This window comes from Silene latifolia, chromosome 7, assembly GCF_048544455.1.
Source record: "Silene latifolia isolate original U9 population chromosome 7, ASM4854445v1, whole genome shotgun sequence".
Classification (NCBI taxonomy): Eukaryota; Viridiplantae; Streptophyta; class Magnoliopsida; order Caryophyllales; family Caryophyllaceae; genus Silene; species Silene latifolia.
In genome coordinates, this window is record NC_133532.1 from 3,444,901 (window position 1) to 3,460,660 (window position 15,760).

The window sequence follows — 15,760 nt, forward strand, 5'->3', positions numbered from 1 at the left end:
TGTTCCTACAGCTTCAGGCTTCCAGAATATGGTCAACCAGCCAAGCAATTTCACGACTCTAACACCAACAGTCAAAATAGCAAAATAACTTATTTACACAAGTTACAACTAACAACTCCATTTCAACTCTACCTAAAACCCACTGTTACACAGAAATCCATTCCTTATACCAGTTACCGCAACATTGTCGTACCTAGAGTCCTATACATCAGAAGTGACTCCCGAACCCAGTATCTAGAGCCCAAGCATAGAATGTTATCCCCTAACACAAGATGCATCTGGTATATTATTTATCACTTCAACAAAACCAATGCTAATAACAAGACCTCTTCCCTTTCAATTATTACCAAAAAAAAGCAAAGAAAAAATTATCCTAGGTAGCTAGCGAATTTTAGATATGTGCGTATACTACCTTTGGAGAAAAGAGGACAATAAAAGTGGAATGGAAGGGGTATATAAGTTGGCAGACATAGGATACTAAGGAGCAAAGATGGCCAAACCACAAGCAAAAACAAAACAGGATATTAAATCAGTGTCACCAAACAAGCTGAACAAACTGGAAAGCAGCCAAGTCACGTCTCAATCAGTCAATCATAAAAGATATCAAAAGTTGCAGAGAAGAGGTAACGATCAGCATACAGTTTAGAAACAAGAGAATGAGAGAGACTGAAAACAATAAGTCATCCAAGGATACTATGCAGCCGACAATTCACCAGCTGAGCAAAAATGAGAAACATACCTTAATATGAAGCACCCTATCAAACTGGAAATACTTCATCTCCAAATTAGTGGACAACGTGAGCTAGTATACGCATATATCTCAAAACATTTACACAAGTCAGTAGACATAAGACATTAAGGCACAGCGGTATATCCCACATTATCATTTACATGAGCTTTAAGTCTATTGATCATCTGGTGGATTCCATACAAAGGGACACAGGGCGCGGCCGAAGAGCTGCTTGGAGTAAAAGGTAAAGGTGCATTTACATAGCTATTGCATATCTTTCCATAGGGATCATTGGCTTCTCTTCAGTTTTCGGTGCTTAGCGAAATGGATTGACATCATTAGTCTTCTTTTCTCCAACGCTGCCGAGGGAATGGGATAACTCACTGCAAGCGCTTGGTGGAGTTCCTTTATAAGCTTTGCAAACATAGCTCATGAACTCCTCATACTCCTACATTTCACCAACATTTTATAGCATTAAAACTTGTGCAATCCACTGAATTAATACTCGTACCAGGAAGAGTAGGGCAACACTCATATCATTAATATATCACCTCATAAAGGGGCTGCCCATCCACAACCACCCAGGGTACATATCTTTTTGGAGGTTCCAGTGCATTTGTTTCTGCTCCATATTTAAGTACTAACTGCATCCTCATAAAATTTTAGAATCGATGTGTTGCGAAGGTACGAATGTGTGCATATATACACATAGATGAAGATGGACTAACCTCTTTGCCTTGGCCGCTTGAATAACATTCCATAACAGGCTTTTGATCCACCCCCAATGTTTTGAAACAAGTCTTCCATTCACTATAATTGTGGTTATATACCAGACTCTCCACACAATATATAAAGGGGAAGTGCTCACTCTGTCAAGGTTACATCCATCACAAACATTAGCTGGCTGGATTACACAAAACAAACTCAGCTATCAGCGCTAACCTTGCCACTAATTCAATCAAGGATAACTCTTTAATCTTACGAGTTTAGAAATAAGGACATCATCTGAATTAGACCATCTGATATTCTGATCAGTTAAGCAAAAAGAACAGAAAATACATAATGTAAGAGAAGGAAATCTAACCAGACGAGGCCACACATCAAGAGCACATGCATCAATTTCATTAAGTAAGCACTCAGAAGGGCCATGCTGAAGTCAACAAACACAAGCCAAGTTAGTTGTAACAGGAAAATCTAGGTGGTGTTAGGACGTAAATGTAATTATATTGTTATGGGGGAAGGAGAGAGGAGGTGGATCCCGACCTGGCAAGCAATAGAGTCGCCTGATATAACTTTGGCGTTTCCCCAAGGATAAAAGTTGAGATCGATGATGTCAATAAGACCATTTCGGAAGATGGGAGGAAGTAGATTGACAATGAAGTTGGCACAGTATGGACACAAGCTCTCATAGTACAAATCAACCGCCACCTTTTCCTCTGAATTCAACTCCAGCTGATACCCTGCTAAGCAAGTCTGGACTTCCAATAGCAACAGGCACGAGAGCACACACAAAGATCGCACCCCAATTGAAGCCATTCTTCGCCTGTACAGCCCAGATATCAGGTCCAGCTCTGATTTACACTCTGTCAGTCTGTCTCAATGGTTTCTAATCAGGTCATAACTTAGTTGTAACAATGTAAGTCGTGTCTCCCCCAGGTATTATGTGAATATTCTGTCTTAAACCATCACTTTCATTGTTTCATTCTCCTCTCATCCAAACCATTCATCTAATGCAATGGCCCACGTTCAGAAATTTTCTTCGTGGTATCAATAGATTCCACTGACAGACATTTTATATTATATAGAGAGTAGTAATTACTCAGGTTTCTGATAGTTGACTTTAATATAAACCCTCCAATTGCAAACTTTCTTGTTTGTAGGGTAAGGGATGGTAGAATCTTCACTCTATCAAGAACCAACCATCTATAAGTAATACATTACCAAAGAAGGTTAATTATCAAATTTTGAATTTCCCCGATAACAATCTAATTCGATCCTTGCTAAGTATAAGCCAAATTCATAATTTGAATTTCCTTCCAATTACTGTTACCTCTCAGTTATGCAAGGGCCATATCTCCACTTGTAGAACGAACGCGGCTTAATTCAAAGAAGCTAATTTAATATTGTTTTCCCAAAGACTAGAGTTGATCAACCTAATACTCAGGTTAAGAAAGAAATGATGTATATATATCAAATTCATATACTTAGTTAAATCGATTCTCAATCAGGAATTAGTGATAATATAGGGTACAAAAAACAAAGACCCAAATCCCCAAATGTCATGGTGATGACGATGATGATGATGATGATGATGATGATTTTAGCATCATTGACAGTGAAAGTATTAGGATATGGGGATTAACATGTAGACTCAAATAAATAACTCTAAATCAACAAATTGCAATAATAGGGGAGAATACAAGCAACCACAGTCCACATACGTAAATTATTAAGAGAGAAGGAAGATAAAGAGTTAATTACCTGAAGATAATCCTTCTACTTTTCTTTTGCCCAATTTATGGAATTCATCCAAACTAAATGGCATAGATAAGTAGACAAGAAGACCGAAGAAAATATCGAATCGATAGAGGACGAAAAATGGGTTAAATGTAAAACCATCATATTTTTTTTTTATTTTCTTTTTTTGTTTTATATCTAGTCCCGCTCATTTGTTGTCATTTTTCATATTGGGACATCTTAATCATTTGTTGTCCTTTCTATTTTAAGAATAAATTTGATGAACAATTTAATCATTCACACTCAATTTGTTCCACTTGTCATTTAGTTATTAAGCCCTTTTTCTTTTCTTGATTTTTGTGCCAAAATCAAATGACAGCAATTGATGGATGGAGGGAGTAATTGATAATGTTTTTTTTAAAGGAATACATTTATTATTACCTATTAGGAATACATTAATTTTTTTTTTAAAAAAAAAGTGTGTTATGATAAGTTGTATTTCCGTTGTTTTCCATTTTTGGTAAATATAACGGAACATAGGGAGTACGAAAAGCTGTAACTGCGACAATTGTCATTGTGATACGGTAAAAGAGAAACACAGAGGCTTACTAACAAAATGCGATCACGTGGAAAGGTGGTAGTGACGTCAATTTTGCTATTAGAGCATACGAAATTTCTCATTTGCGTCCATGGCAACTCGCAAGAACCACATGGCTACACAAGTTTCGGAACAACGACAACAAGAGGGGTACTGACAGATTATGTACAAGAATTTATTTATATAAAAAGAACAATGTAGTTTTTGCTGCCTTCTCGAATTTATTTGCATCAGGATTGTTCATCATTTGGAGCGCCTATGATCTCATGGATGGGCATTATTTTGGTCTTTTGTAGCGTAACAAGCAGGATAAACATGAGGCGCTTCGTCAGACGTGGAAATGCTGGAAGACTTGTCATGGCAAGCACTAGGTGGAGTACCCTTATAAGCTCTGCAGATGTAGGTTATTAAGTTTCCAATGTCCTGTCACAATAAACATTTGATGACATACGGAGTACTTCCTGAATAACAAAGAAATAAATAACATGGCAGGTCTTTCTAACCTCTTTGAGGGGTTGTTTATTCACAACTACCCATGGTACAAACTCATGCTGAGGCTTCAGTTCTTTCGTCTCCTTGGCGTATTTTAGCTCAAGCTGCATCAACTCATTCGTCTCAAAATCAAACCACAAAAACACTTTACGTTCTATGTTTTCTACTAGTCATGGGACTGTTTTTGAATGAGGACTAACCTGCTTGCCATGATCACTGGAGGAGCAATCCTTGACGGGTTTTGGATCCAAACCCAACTTGGTAAAACAAGTCTCCCACTCAGTATGCTTTCCCTCGGATGCTAGATTCTCCACACACAGGATGAAAGGGAAGTACTCAAGCTATCAAAAATGAGACCAGTTATAAGCATCAGCTCTCTGAAATATGAATGTACATTCGACAGTACAGCAGTACATACTGCACGAAAATATCTTACCGGAGTAGGCCAAGCATCAATAGCACAGGCTTCAACTGTATTCAAAAAGCACTCAGGCGGGCCATGCTGGAAAAAAGAAGAAGAAAGAAATAGAGAGACAGAGACTTGATTAAGAAGGGGGAAACCTCAGAAGCACTAAAGATGGAAACAAAAAAAAAAAAAAAAAAAAAAAAAACGAGGGAACAATTAAGTTAATGACCTGGCAAACGAAAGACTGGTTGGAATGGACCCTGGCATTGCCCCAAGGAACAAGCCTGAGTTCAATTATGTCAATAAGCTCGTTTTTGAACAATGGGGGAAGACCTTCAAGGATAAACTCTTGACAGCCGGGACATAAAGTCTCATAGTACAAATTCACTGGTACTTTTTTAGCAGAATTCGGCAGAATGTGATGGTGGTGGTGGTCATCGTGGTCAGTTAAAGACCTTGCTAGGCAAACCTCAATGGCCATCAGGCATGAGAGCAGAAAAATGCAGCGCAGGAGTGTACAGGCCATGTTGTCAAGCAGGATGCTTAAGCTTGAGAATTAGTAGTAGCAAGCAGTCAATATTCTCTTGCAATACGACTTGTTTATATAGAGGCAGCAAGGCATATATGGCCGTGAATTAAGTGGTGCTGTAAATGCAGAGTGACAGATGACATGGATACAGTAATTCATACATGATGATAATGACAGCCCATGAAAGCAATTGCAACTACTAAGTGTGGCTATGTGAAGTATGACTCTGATGTGAATCTCCACTAATTAAACTTTACGGGATACTAAACCTGTGTTTTAGGTTCATATTAGGAGAGATTCTTCCTTGCACCCCATTCACTCTCATCATTTTTGGACTGGGTGATCGACACCAACATATTATTATTTGAATCCTTCAATTATACGGCCATTACTCATCAATCACCACCTACATGAGAATATCTAACATGAACAGCATCAAGCATCATAAAAATACTTGAAGAAAAAGTTGTCATCCATTAGGGTCCACACAGAGAGAGTTGTACGAGAAGCTAAAATGCAGTAATAAAGAGTGCAGCGTATTTAGTTCATGTAACAGTCTTTTTATTGTTTCGAAATGTTGAGTTCTTACCCATGTCCTGTAGATGGTCTCATTCTTGTTACAATAACAATTGTGACAAAAAATCAGAGAAATGGAGAAACTGACTTCGTTCTAGTAAATAGAGAGTGATTCATAATACGTAAAATAAGTTGAGATGAGTTTTACGAATAATCACAGTTAAACTGACACAAAGAAGCCGTGAAAGACGGAAAAGTTAGTTGGGTGCTTGAAGATGTTTCTTGTAATCCTTTTAGTGAATGATTAGTGACTTGAGAGTCGAGAGGCACAAACAGTGGAGTCAGTTAAACAATTGAAACAAACTTGCGCATGCAGACAAGAGTAAGAAAGCACATTAAAGTATTAAACATGAGTTACAAGCATACGAGTGCAACAACATATGAAATAGCAGCATCTGTAAGGAGACACCAGAATCCTGCCTCTTATTCATCCTCCTAATCTTAAAGCTACTACAGCGGCATCTGTAAGGAGACACTAGAGTCCTGCCTCTATGCATCCTTCATTTTAAAGCGACTACACTTACTAGTACGGAGCATGTAACTAGGAGTATCAGTTTGAAGATAGAAACCCTTTGCTCTTCAAACTCTCGACGGATTCCTTGATTATTTGGTCCATGGATGTAAAATTGAGACCTAGATCCATCAACTTGTTGGACGCATCAGTAGCCCTCATCAGCCCCGGCTGTGTATCTTTTGGCAATCTGTAGAGATAGATTGAGAAGTAAGGGCGAAAGTTAGAGTTGGTCAAAACCAATACGATAGATATCATAATCTAATGAGCTCGGGATGCTACAAACAGATTTGAATGGCAGAAGTAGATGAAGCCATAGTCCCATGTGTTTGAAAAAGGCAAAGAGTGATGTTGGGATTTTGGGTACCTTGGCACATTATAGTGTGGGAATAACTGAGCGACTTTGGCAGCAAAATCCCCATAATGAGAGATGGCTTCTAGACACACGTGCCTTCCAGTGGCGGACTTGTTTTCATAAACTAGAATGTGTGCCATGGCTACATCCTTGACATGGACTGATCCCATAAAGAAGTCTTGATACGTTTCTGTAGAGCCTGTTAATAATGTAAAGACATGATCAGATTGCAATATACAGTTGACTAACAACAGAAGAAGTAGTATGTTTGATACCCTGAAGAAGGCGAAGAAGCATTAACATGCTGGCATTGAGGGTGGGTGGAAGAATAGGTCCCATGACAGTCCCAGGATTGACGACCACTATGTCGAGCTCATTCTGTTTGGAAAACTCCCAAGCAGATTTTTCAGCACTAGTTTTGGAAAGCGGATACCACAATCCATGTTGGCGGCAGTAATCCACATCAGCCCAACATTCCTCATCCTTAATCTTGTCATGAGGCCATGTGGGGCTCGGATGTATAGCGGATACGGAAGAAGTGACTACAACCCGCTTTACTCCCGCCTCTTTGGCGGCTGTCAGTACATTGTGGGTCCCTTTAACAGCAGGATCCAACAATTGGGACTGAGGGTCCTGAACTTGATCAACGATGCAAGGAGATGCGAGGTGGAATACACCTGATGTACCGGTTACAGCAGCGAGGATAGACTCGTAATCAAGGAGATCAATCTGGAACAGGCGGAGTCGAGTGTCTGCTCCTTGTAAGCTTTGTAGATGCTTCGTTTCATTCTCATCATCTGCAATACATATCATATCATACACTAATCTATCTATCTAATCCCAGTAAAGAATAAAGAATTAAGAATAAAGATAGAAAATGAGAGAGATAAAAGTAGTAATAAAGAAAGTAAAGAGAACAAAACTGAGATGTTTGACAGTGGCATGAACAGTGTAACCCCGGTCAAGCAGGAGAGAGACGAGGCATGATCCTATGTAACCACTGCCTCCGGTCACACTAACTACCTCCGATATCTCTCCCATTTTCCCTTTCTTTATTATTCCTACTGCAACTCAACTCAACTCAACAGTCAACACTCCTCTCAATCAATAATTCCTCTCTCTTTATTTTCACTCATTTTCTCACCTTCTTTTCGTACCGCAATTTTCGAGTACCCGTACCAATGAATGGGTCGGTTTCGGGTCCAACAAAAGTCTAGTCTCGATTCAATATTCATGTTTCACTTAAAAATTTATCACTTCTATCTAATAATAATCCATCATTCAACAAAAAGTCAAACATATCCGTGTTGGACACCGATACACCTGTGGCTCAAGTAAAAAGTTACGGACAAATAAGACCGTGTGAGGTTTTTATTTATTTGGATACGATGATAACTTGTCATGACTTGTTTTCACTCATATTCTATCAAACTCGGGCTTGCGATAAAAAGAGAGGGCATAAATGTTTTGAAATGGGACTTGGGAGGCAGAAAAGCGTTGTAATCGGAACATGTCTCGTACCAGGAGAAGAAAATGGCACGGCCCAGCCATGAAAAGTTTGGCTTCGTGTTGTGCCAATGAAATAGAAGTGGCTGCCTAGACACCGCTCACGGCCCATGACGTATCGTGAATTGCGTGGACAAGTTAACTTTATTTCTTTGTATTTTGGGCGTGTCGTGCATGGACTAGGCGCGGTTTTCTTTCTTTAATTTCGTCCGAGACACGGCTCATAACTCATGACTCATGACCCATAATGTGTCGATTCATATCAATTCCACGACGTTCTAAAATGATTAGGGAATGTGTTGGGACGTGCCAGCCCGCGTGCCCACTTGTTGTATCTTTAGGTAAAAAGTAGTGAAAAAAATAGGCAAAAGGAGAGAAGAGGAAAGGGTAGCGGTGTACACTAGGGCGAGCCAGTGCGGGCTGGGCCGTGCTAAGGGGCGCACTGGGCTGGGTGGGTGGGTACGACACTGACCCGACACTAAATGAGGACCGGCTGGGCGGGGTCAGTGGTGGGCCAGTTTTGCCTGGCACTAAACCGTCCCACTCAGTAACGGGCTAGTGTCGGGTTGGGCTTGACCTCTTTTTTTTTCTTTTTTTTGGATCAGGCCAGGCTGAGGAAGTCGTGGCTCTAGCCCAGCACTAGGGGATGGCCGGACCGTGTACTAACCGGGCTACCTTTTTTCAGCCCACATATTTGGGTTGGATTGGGCTGGGCTAGCCCGCCACGTTGTACACCTCTAGGAAGGGGATATAATCTCTAGGTAAAAAGAAGTGAAAAAAAGAAAAAAAGGGAAAAGGAGAGAAGAGGAAGAGGGGATATAAATAGATGGAGTAGGGTTTATACACACAGCCACACTACTCATATTCGCAATTTCTCCTTTTAGAGACGCAGCAGCCGAATTGTTCTGATCCATCTTCTCCTTTCATTCCAACTTCATCTTCAACCTCAACATGGTATTTCTTTCTCTCTCTCTCTCTCTCTCTCTCTAATTATCCCGTGTTTTGATAATTTTGTGAAATTCATATGTGATATTAGACGTATACTATCCGGCCTTGTTAATCGCATCTTCATTGTTTCCAGATCTTTCCCCTTCCCGTCTCCATTCAATTTATGTTTTATGTGTCGTCTACGGATCCATCCATTTCCAGTACTTCTTTTCACATTCTTGACACTTTGCAATGAATTTATGTTCAACCATTTGTTTCTATCTTCATTTCTGGTTCTACCAATCTTACTTTAACTGACTCTAAAATACTCCTTCTGTTTCTATCCATTGAACCCTTTTGATATGCAATTGTGACCATTCTAGTGGCTGTCCAACTTCCAAAACTATTTTGAAATACTTTATTAATACATTTTACCCTGGGAATACATCTCTGCTTAATTAATTACAGACGACCTTTATTATTCGCTCACAGCATTTATCACCATTGTTTAACTAAACTCACCTTTTCTTTGCCTTTCTATGTCTATGGACTATGAGAATTTAGCAACTCTTTTGTTGGCCACATTGATTACTCGGGTTATTGAGCTTAATATTCTGTCTGTGCAGGCGAGAGGCTTGAAGAAGCATTTGAAGAGGCTCAATGCGCCCAAGCATTGGATGCTTGACAAGCTTGGTGGTGCTTTTGTAAGTCCAATTTCCATTTCTTACCATGATGCCAATGCCAAATTGACTCCTTTTTACTTCTTTGCCCTGACCATAGTGTTTGCTATTCTGTAGGCTCCTAAGCCATCATCCGGACCCCACAAATCCAGGGAGTGTTTGCCCCTTATCCTTATCTTGCGTAACAGGTTGAAGTATGCTCTTGTTTACCGTGAAGTCATTGCCATTCTCATGCAACGCCAAATCATGGTTGATGGAAAGGTCAGGACTGACAAGACTTACCCTGCTGGTTTCATGGGTATGCTACTCATGCCTTGTCCATCTCATTTCTGTTCATTTCTGCCTAGTCTTGAGAATGCTGCCGTTGCAGTTTATTCAGATGTCATTAATTGTTTTTCATCATTTTGCCTTGATGCTGTTTGTGTGCATCTCCGCCTGTGAGTGTTTTCGGGCATTCGCTGCCGGTCCCAAGCCCGGATAAAGGAGGAGGGTTGCGGTAGGTCTGTGGCAGCCAGCATAAAAACTTAGTCACATTTTATGGACATGAATCGGAATTTGAACATCGTTGGGGCGTCTCCTCAGAAGCGACGCGCTGCACTTCTTAGCCCTTTTTATTCGCATTTTGAGGCGTGCGTTCACCCATTGACGGTTCGAAAGGATGATTCATGTCAGCCGACCCCAAATCATTTTGGGATTAAGGCTCTGATGTTGTTGTTGTTGTTGTTGCTGTTTGTGTGCATCTCTTTAATTGCTTGAATGTCAACTAATACTTTCTCGTTGGTCTTGTTGTCCTGAATATGCATGCATGATTAAGATTTTTGACTTCTTAATTTCAGATGTTATTTCCATTCCCAAAACAAACGAGAACTTCCGCCTGCTGTATGATGTTAAGGGTCGCTTCAGACTCCACTCTCTCAGAGATGATGAGGCTAAGGTTGGTTCTTGCTATACTGATTTTGGTATTTGAGTTTTCTAGTTGGTTGCTATACTCATTTTGATATTTGAGTTCTCTCATTCATTAAAACACTGCTTACACCTTTGTCTTTTTTGCAGTTCAAGCTCTGCAAGGTCCGCAACGTGCAGTTTGGCAACAAGGGTATCCCATACCTCAACACTTATGATGGAAGGACCATCCGTTACCCAGACCCCCTTATCAAGGCAAACGACACCATCAAGCTTGACCTTGAAGAGAACAAGATTGTGGACTTTGTCAAGTTTGATGTAGGTAATGTAGTCATGGTGACCGGAGGTAGAAACAGAGGTCGTGTGGGAGTGATCAAGAACAGGGAGAAGCACAAGGGCAGCTTTGAGACAATCCACATTCAGGATTCTCAGGGTCATGAGTTTGCAACGCGAATGGGCAATGTGTTTATCATTGGTAATGGTGCAAAGCCATGGGTTTCTCTTCCCAAGGGCAAGGGTATTAAGCTGACCATCATCGAGGAAGCACGCAAAAGGCAGGCAGAGAAGTCAGCAGCTACTGCTTGATTAGTTCAGTTACTATCATGTTATTTAGAAGTTTGGAAGTTGTTTTTCTTTGAATGTGCTTTAGTAATCTCAGCAGAGACTCACGAGGAGTATTATGGATTTTGGCTAGAACCTTGGAAGCTGTGTTTTTTTGAACTCTTTTGTTTTATGATGAAAACCGGTTTGAATACATGTATGCCTTTTTAATTTGTTTTTGAAGCAGTAGTTGATTATGAAGAGTTCGCTCACCTCCCTGGTTCTATTGAACTTTTACAGTTGTCGGTGTAGAAAGGTCAGTATTCTGGTGTGCGGTTAGAGTATGCAATGAAGGTGTGGTAGTCTGGTAGAGCCGATCAACTGTTTATCCATCAGGAATTGGTAATTTTACTGGAGTTTCATAGAAAATTAATTTCTCCGAGTCTCTGATGTACTAGAACTAGCACCAAAAACTTTATCCACTTCCCATCTATGGCTAGTAAAGCTTTAAGCTCTCCCATTTGCCACCAACCTTTTTTACCTGCTGCCCAGCTATACATATGGTAACTTTATTCAGTACTATTTTTTTTTTTGAAAGCTACTCATCTGTATTATGTAGTAGATGGGTTGCTAAATCAGTACTCCGAATTATCTTTTGAATAAAAAGGAAAAATCTATACAAATAATAATAATAATAATAATAAGGGATATTCTATATGGTATTTCCATATTTTTCCATATTCTATAGTATATAATTCTTGGCTATGAACTCATGACGACATTTTTTTGTTTCTAACTAAAGATATCGTGATAACGATCAATTTTTAAAAAATTGATACGTCATGAACTTGTAACCACGAGTTATAGTTAGTCAAAGTTTATTGTTAAATTTGACCGACCATAACTCTTGCTAGAAGTTCATAAAGTGGTTTTTTTTTGAAATTGAAGGTTTCATAAAGAAGATCATTTTGAAAAAAAGAGTCGATCGCGTTTCGAAGTCGTGACTACGAATTATTGACCCTCAAAGTCATTTAGTGGAAAAGGAGTACCTTTTAGAAAACTAAAAAACGCATGGATACCACGTAGAATAGTAATAATAATAATAATAATAATAATAATAATAATAATAATAATAATAATAATAATAATAATAATGAACCACCGTGCCTTATCAAGCATAGGAATGCAAATCCTCTTCATTACCTCAAAAGTAATGGATGGTCCATTCCTCCTAATACACCATTATAAAATTATTATACTCTCTTCACCCTAGCAAAACACTTGACCGTTAGATAGTCCCGAAACAAAATCCGGACAAGATAATGGAAGGTAATGGAGAGAAGGGAGTAAGAGAGAGAATCCGAACGACAAGTTCACAAATTCTTGTTTAAGAGCATCCACAATGGTAAACAACAACTCAATTAGCTTAACTTTCCACATCACCTTTTTGAGCTATAACACTTTTAAGCTACAAACTCTTCCAATGGTTAAGCTATAAGAGTTGTTGCTTAAATAAACTCAAATACATTTATTTAATTGGCATATATCACTTTGTGGGTCCATTTGAGCTACTAGCTCCATGGAGCTAGTTGCTCAAATTAAGCTAATTCACGTGGAGCTCTCCAATGGTTGAACAACTAGCTTGAAACTTTAAGAATTTGCAAGCAAGTCCTTTTGCTCAACCATTGGAAATGTTCTAAGAGCAAGTCCAATGGTAAGCTAGTTGCAACTAGCTTACCATTGCCATATCATACTTTAAGCTACAATTATTTTGAGCTACCAAACAATTACAATGGTTTAGCTTAACATTTATACTAGCTTGAATAATGAAATTATGCCCAATTAAATTGTTATTGGTTGTTTTTTGCTGTATGGCCATTTAAGCTACTAGCTTAATGAAACTAGTTGCTTAAACTAAGCAAGCTTACATGACAAACTCCAATGGTGTAGCAACTAGCTTGCAATTTCTAAAAATTGCAAGCAAGTCCCTAAGTTATACCATTGGACTTGCTCTAAGGCATACATATTTGTTTTAAACAATAAAACGAGTCAAATAAATGGATGAGACAAAATCGGAATGCCTAGAGAATCAGAAACTCTTGTTCAAAAACAATATGAATTAATATTTAACCCGTTTAACATTTAAAACGGATATAACTGTTTGAAGGGAGATGAACTACTAGTATCCAAATTGAGTAGACGGTAAAGCAAGCTAAATTTAAGGGTGTTTGACGGAGCATATCCTTTGAAGTAGTAAAGTGGGGGCAGAATGTGGAAGAATAGGGAGGGAGCAGAATATTAGTAGTTGCCATAAATCATCCATAAAGAAAGCAAAGGTGAGCTCCCAGTCTCCCCACCTCACCAAATCCAACAAAAACAAATAATTGAATTGAAGAGAATGTGGCATCAATGTAATGTATTGGTAGTGGTAATAATAGTAGTAGTATTAACAGCAGGTGGTGGGGTGAGTAATGGTAGTAGCATTAGCATTGGAGTGAACTTGGGTAGAGACGCTTCACATCCACTCCCTCCTTCCAATGTTGTGCAGTTACTCAAACACAACAATGTCACCCATCTCAGGCTCTTTGACGCCGACCCTACTCTTCTTGATGCACTCTCCGCCTCTAATATTCACCTTATTCTGGGTATCCCTAATTCCATGCTTCCCCACTTGAACTCTTCTCTCCACCTCGCCCGCACCTGGGTTCACGACAACCTCACTCGCTTTTTCGCATTGCCTTCTCCTTCTCATTCTCCCCGCATTCGGTATACTCTCTCTTTTCATTTCACCTTTATTATATTGCCCATCTTGTTCTATTACACTATTCTAATTTTGAATTCGACCTCAATTTTTGAATCACTTCCTTTTTTTTCAATCAATAATTTGTCCTTTTCACTGCAAGTGGTAAACAGCTTCGGAATCAATACCTGTAAATTATTGTTTTTTCTTTTCCTCTGAAATGATTCAGAGTCCTACTCCTTCTTCATACGTACTTAATTTATGGGCTCTTGTTGTAACAGGTACATAGCTGTTGGAAATGAGCCATTTCTACAAGCTTATGGTGGCCACTACATTCCCTTTGTGATGGGAGCTGTCACAAACATCCAAGCAGCTTTGGCAAAGGCTAATTTAGCTGACCGTGTCAAACTCATTGTTCCGTGCAGCTATGATACCTTTCACTCAGTTTCTGGTTTGCCTTCCCAAGGACATTTTAGGTCCGATCTCAACAACACCATCCTCCAACTACTTACATTTCTCTCTAAACATAATTCTCCATTCTTCGCCACCATATCCCCCTTTCATCTTCTCAAGCAAGATCCAAACATCTCCCTGCATTTCTCTATTTTCAGAGAAACGTCCCATCCTAGGAAAGATGGCCACAGACTCTACAGCAACAGCTTTGACTTGAGCTACGATACCCTAGTTACTGCATTATCAAATGCCGGGTTTCCCCAAATGGATATCATCATCAGCCAGATTGGGTGGCCCACAGACGGAGCACTTCATGCCAATTCATCTGTGGCCGAATCATTCATGAAGGGCCTGTTGAATCACCTTAAAACAAAAACAGGGACACCACTTCGGCCGCATGCCCCACCTAAGGAAGCATACATTCTCAGCCTCTTGGACGAAGATCAAAGAAACATAAGTGATGGTAATTTTGAGAGACACTGGGGAATATTCACATTTGACGGACAAGCAAAATACCGGATTGATCTGGGGCAGGGATCCAAAGGTATTGTTAATGCCCAAAATGTGGACTATCTGACTACCAGATGGTGTGTAGTGAACAACAACAAAGATATGGCGAATGCCAGTGCACGTGGATGGGAAGCGTGTTCAGCATCAGACTGCAGTGCCTTGACCCCTGGCGGATCTTGTGGCAACTTGAGCTGGCCGGCAAATATATCATACGCATTTAATAGCTATTATCAGCAACAGAACCAAAGCCCAGAGAGCTGTGATTATGATGGGTTAGGCTTGGTTACGACTGTTGATCCATCGATGGGTAGCTGTAGATTCATTGTGCAGCTTAGTACTTCTTATGCAGCATGCCTCCATGTACCTTCATTCATCTATGTAATTCTGCTGTCAACAGTGGTAATTGCAGTGTTATAATCGAAGTAGGTTGAGATATCAGAACTTTTGGTAGGAATGTAGGAACATATTTTCAGCCATGTTATGGGTGGGATGCAAATAGATGGGAATATGAGATAGCGTGCAACATTGGTCGATAATGAAGTTTGTAGTATGTTATTTGATGGTTTGGTGCCAATCTTAGCATTGTTTGTCCAGGGATAGGAGTTCTGCGAGCGCACTCTTGAAGGCGCTGTATGATATTGGAGAAAAATGTCTTTTGCCTGTAGTAGATTGCTCTTCTATGCTTTCCATTTCAATGTTCTATTTGAATCTTCTTGTAGAAAGTGGAAAAGCAGAATTAATTATCCTTTTTGGATGTAAATATAAGAGAGGTAAGTAAGGTGTGACACCAAAAAATGAGGTGGAGAGCAAATTGAAGAACTCTACTGTTTTTCCCCCCCCTCCAAAA

The 15,760-nt window shown here is 39.7% G+C and overlaps 5 protein-coding genes across 6 annotated transcripts; 2 read left to right on the plus strand and 3 right to left on the minus strand.

The window, feature by feature from the left end:
• Positions 1-785: 785 nt before the first annotated feature.
• On the minus strand, positions 786-3,354 carry LOC141591413 (gamma-interferon-responsive lysosomal thiol protein). Of its 2 annotated transcripts, none has more exons than XM_074411722.1 (6): positions 3,212-3,354; positions 1,994-2,273; positions 1,815-1,880; positions 1,459-1,599; positions 1,282-1,374; positions 786-1,178 (listed from the first exon to the last, which is right to left on the minus strand). In XM_074411722.1, exons 2-6 carry the CDS (start codon positions 2,264-2,266, stop codon positions 1,047-1,049), a joined length of 705 nt encoding a protein of 234 aa, XP_074267823.1. In that variant the 5' UTR covers positions 2,267-2,273; positions 3,212-3,354; the 3' UTR covers positions 786-1,046. The 2 variants fall into 2 exon arrangements, with proteins under 2 accessions (XP_074267823.1, XP_074267824.1); XM_074411723.1 differs by having other exon boundaries at positions 1,994-2,321; positions 3,212-3,300.
• Positions 3,355-3,816: 462 nt separating this feature from the next.
• Positions 3,817-5,318, minus strand: LOC141591415 (gamma-interferon-responsive lysosomal thiol protein-like). Its single transcript, XM_074411725.1, has 5 exons — positions 4,913-5,318; positions 4,714-4,779; positions 4,478-4,618; positions 4,289-4,381; positions 3,817-4,208 (listed from the first exon to the last, which is right to left on the minus strand). The coding sequence occupies exons 1-5, from the start codon at positions 5,207-5,209 to the stop codon at positions 4,050-4,052; spliced, it is 756 nt and encodes a 251-aa protein (XP_074267826.1). The 5' UTR covers positions 5,210-5,318; the 3' UTR covers positions 3,817-4,049.
• Positions 5,319-6,081: 763 nt separating this feature from the next.
• LOC141591414 (cinnamoyl-CoA reductase 2) lies at positions 6,082-7,875 on the minus strand. The gene is made up of 4 exons (XM_074411724.1): positions 7,578-7,875; positions 6,930-7,451; positions 6,667-6,853; positions 6,082-6,489 (listed from the first exon to the last, which is right to left on the minus strand). Exons 1-4 carry the CDS (start codon positions 7,693-7,695, stop codon positions 6,339-6,341), a joined length of 978 nt encoding a protein of 325 aa, XP_074267825.1. The 5' UTR covers positions 7,696-7,875; the 3' UTR covers positions 6,082-6,338.
• A 1,073-nt stretch (positions 7,876-8,948) lies between these two features.
• On the plus strand, positions 8,949-11,424 carry LOC141591416 (small ribosomal subunit protein eS4). The gene is made up of 5 exons (XM_074411726.1): positions 8,949-9,114; positions 9,714-9,791; positions 9,885-10,065; positions 10,604-10,701; positions 10,821-11,424. The coding sequence occupies exons 1-5, from the start codon at positions 9,112-9,114 to the stop codon at positions 11,253-11,255; spliced, it is 795 nt and encodes a 264-aa protein (XP_074267827.1). The 5' UTR covers positions 8,949-9,111; the 3' UTR covers positions 11,256-11,424.
• A 2,006-nt stretch (positions 11,425-13,430) lies between these two features.
• LOC141591407 (glucan endo-1,3-beta-glucosidase 9) lies at positions 13,431-15,506 on the plus strand. Its single transcript, XM_074411716.1, has 2 exons — positions 13,431-13,976; positions 14,232-15,506. The coding sequence occupies exons 1-2, from the start codon at positions 13,609-13,611 to the stop codon at positions 15,328-15,330; spliced, it is 1,467 nt and encodes a 488-aa protein (XP_074267817.1). The 5' UTR covers positions 13,431-13,608; the 3' UTR covers positions 15,331-15,506.
• The last annotated feature ends 254 nt before the right edge of the window (positions 15,507-15,760 follow it).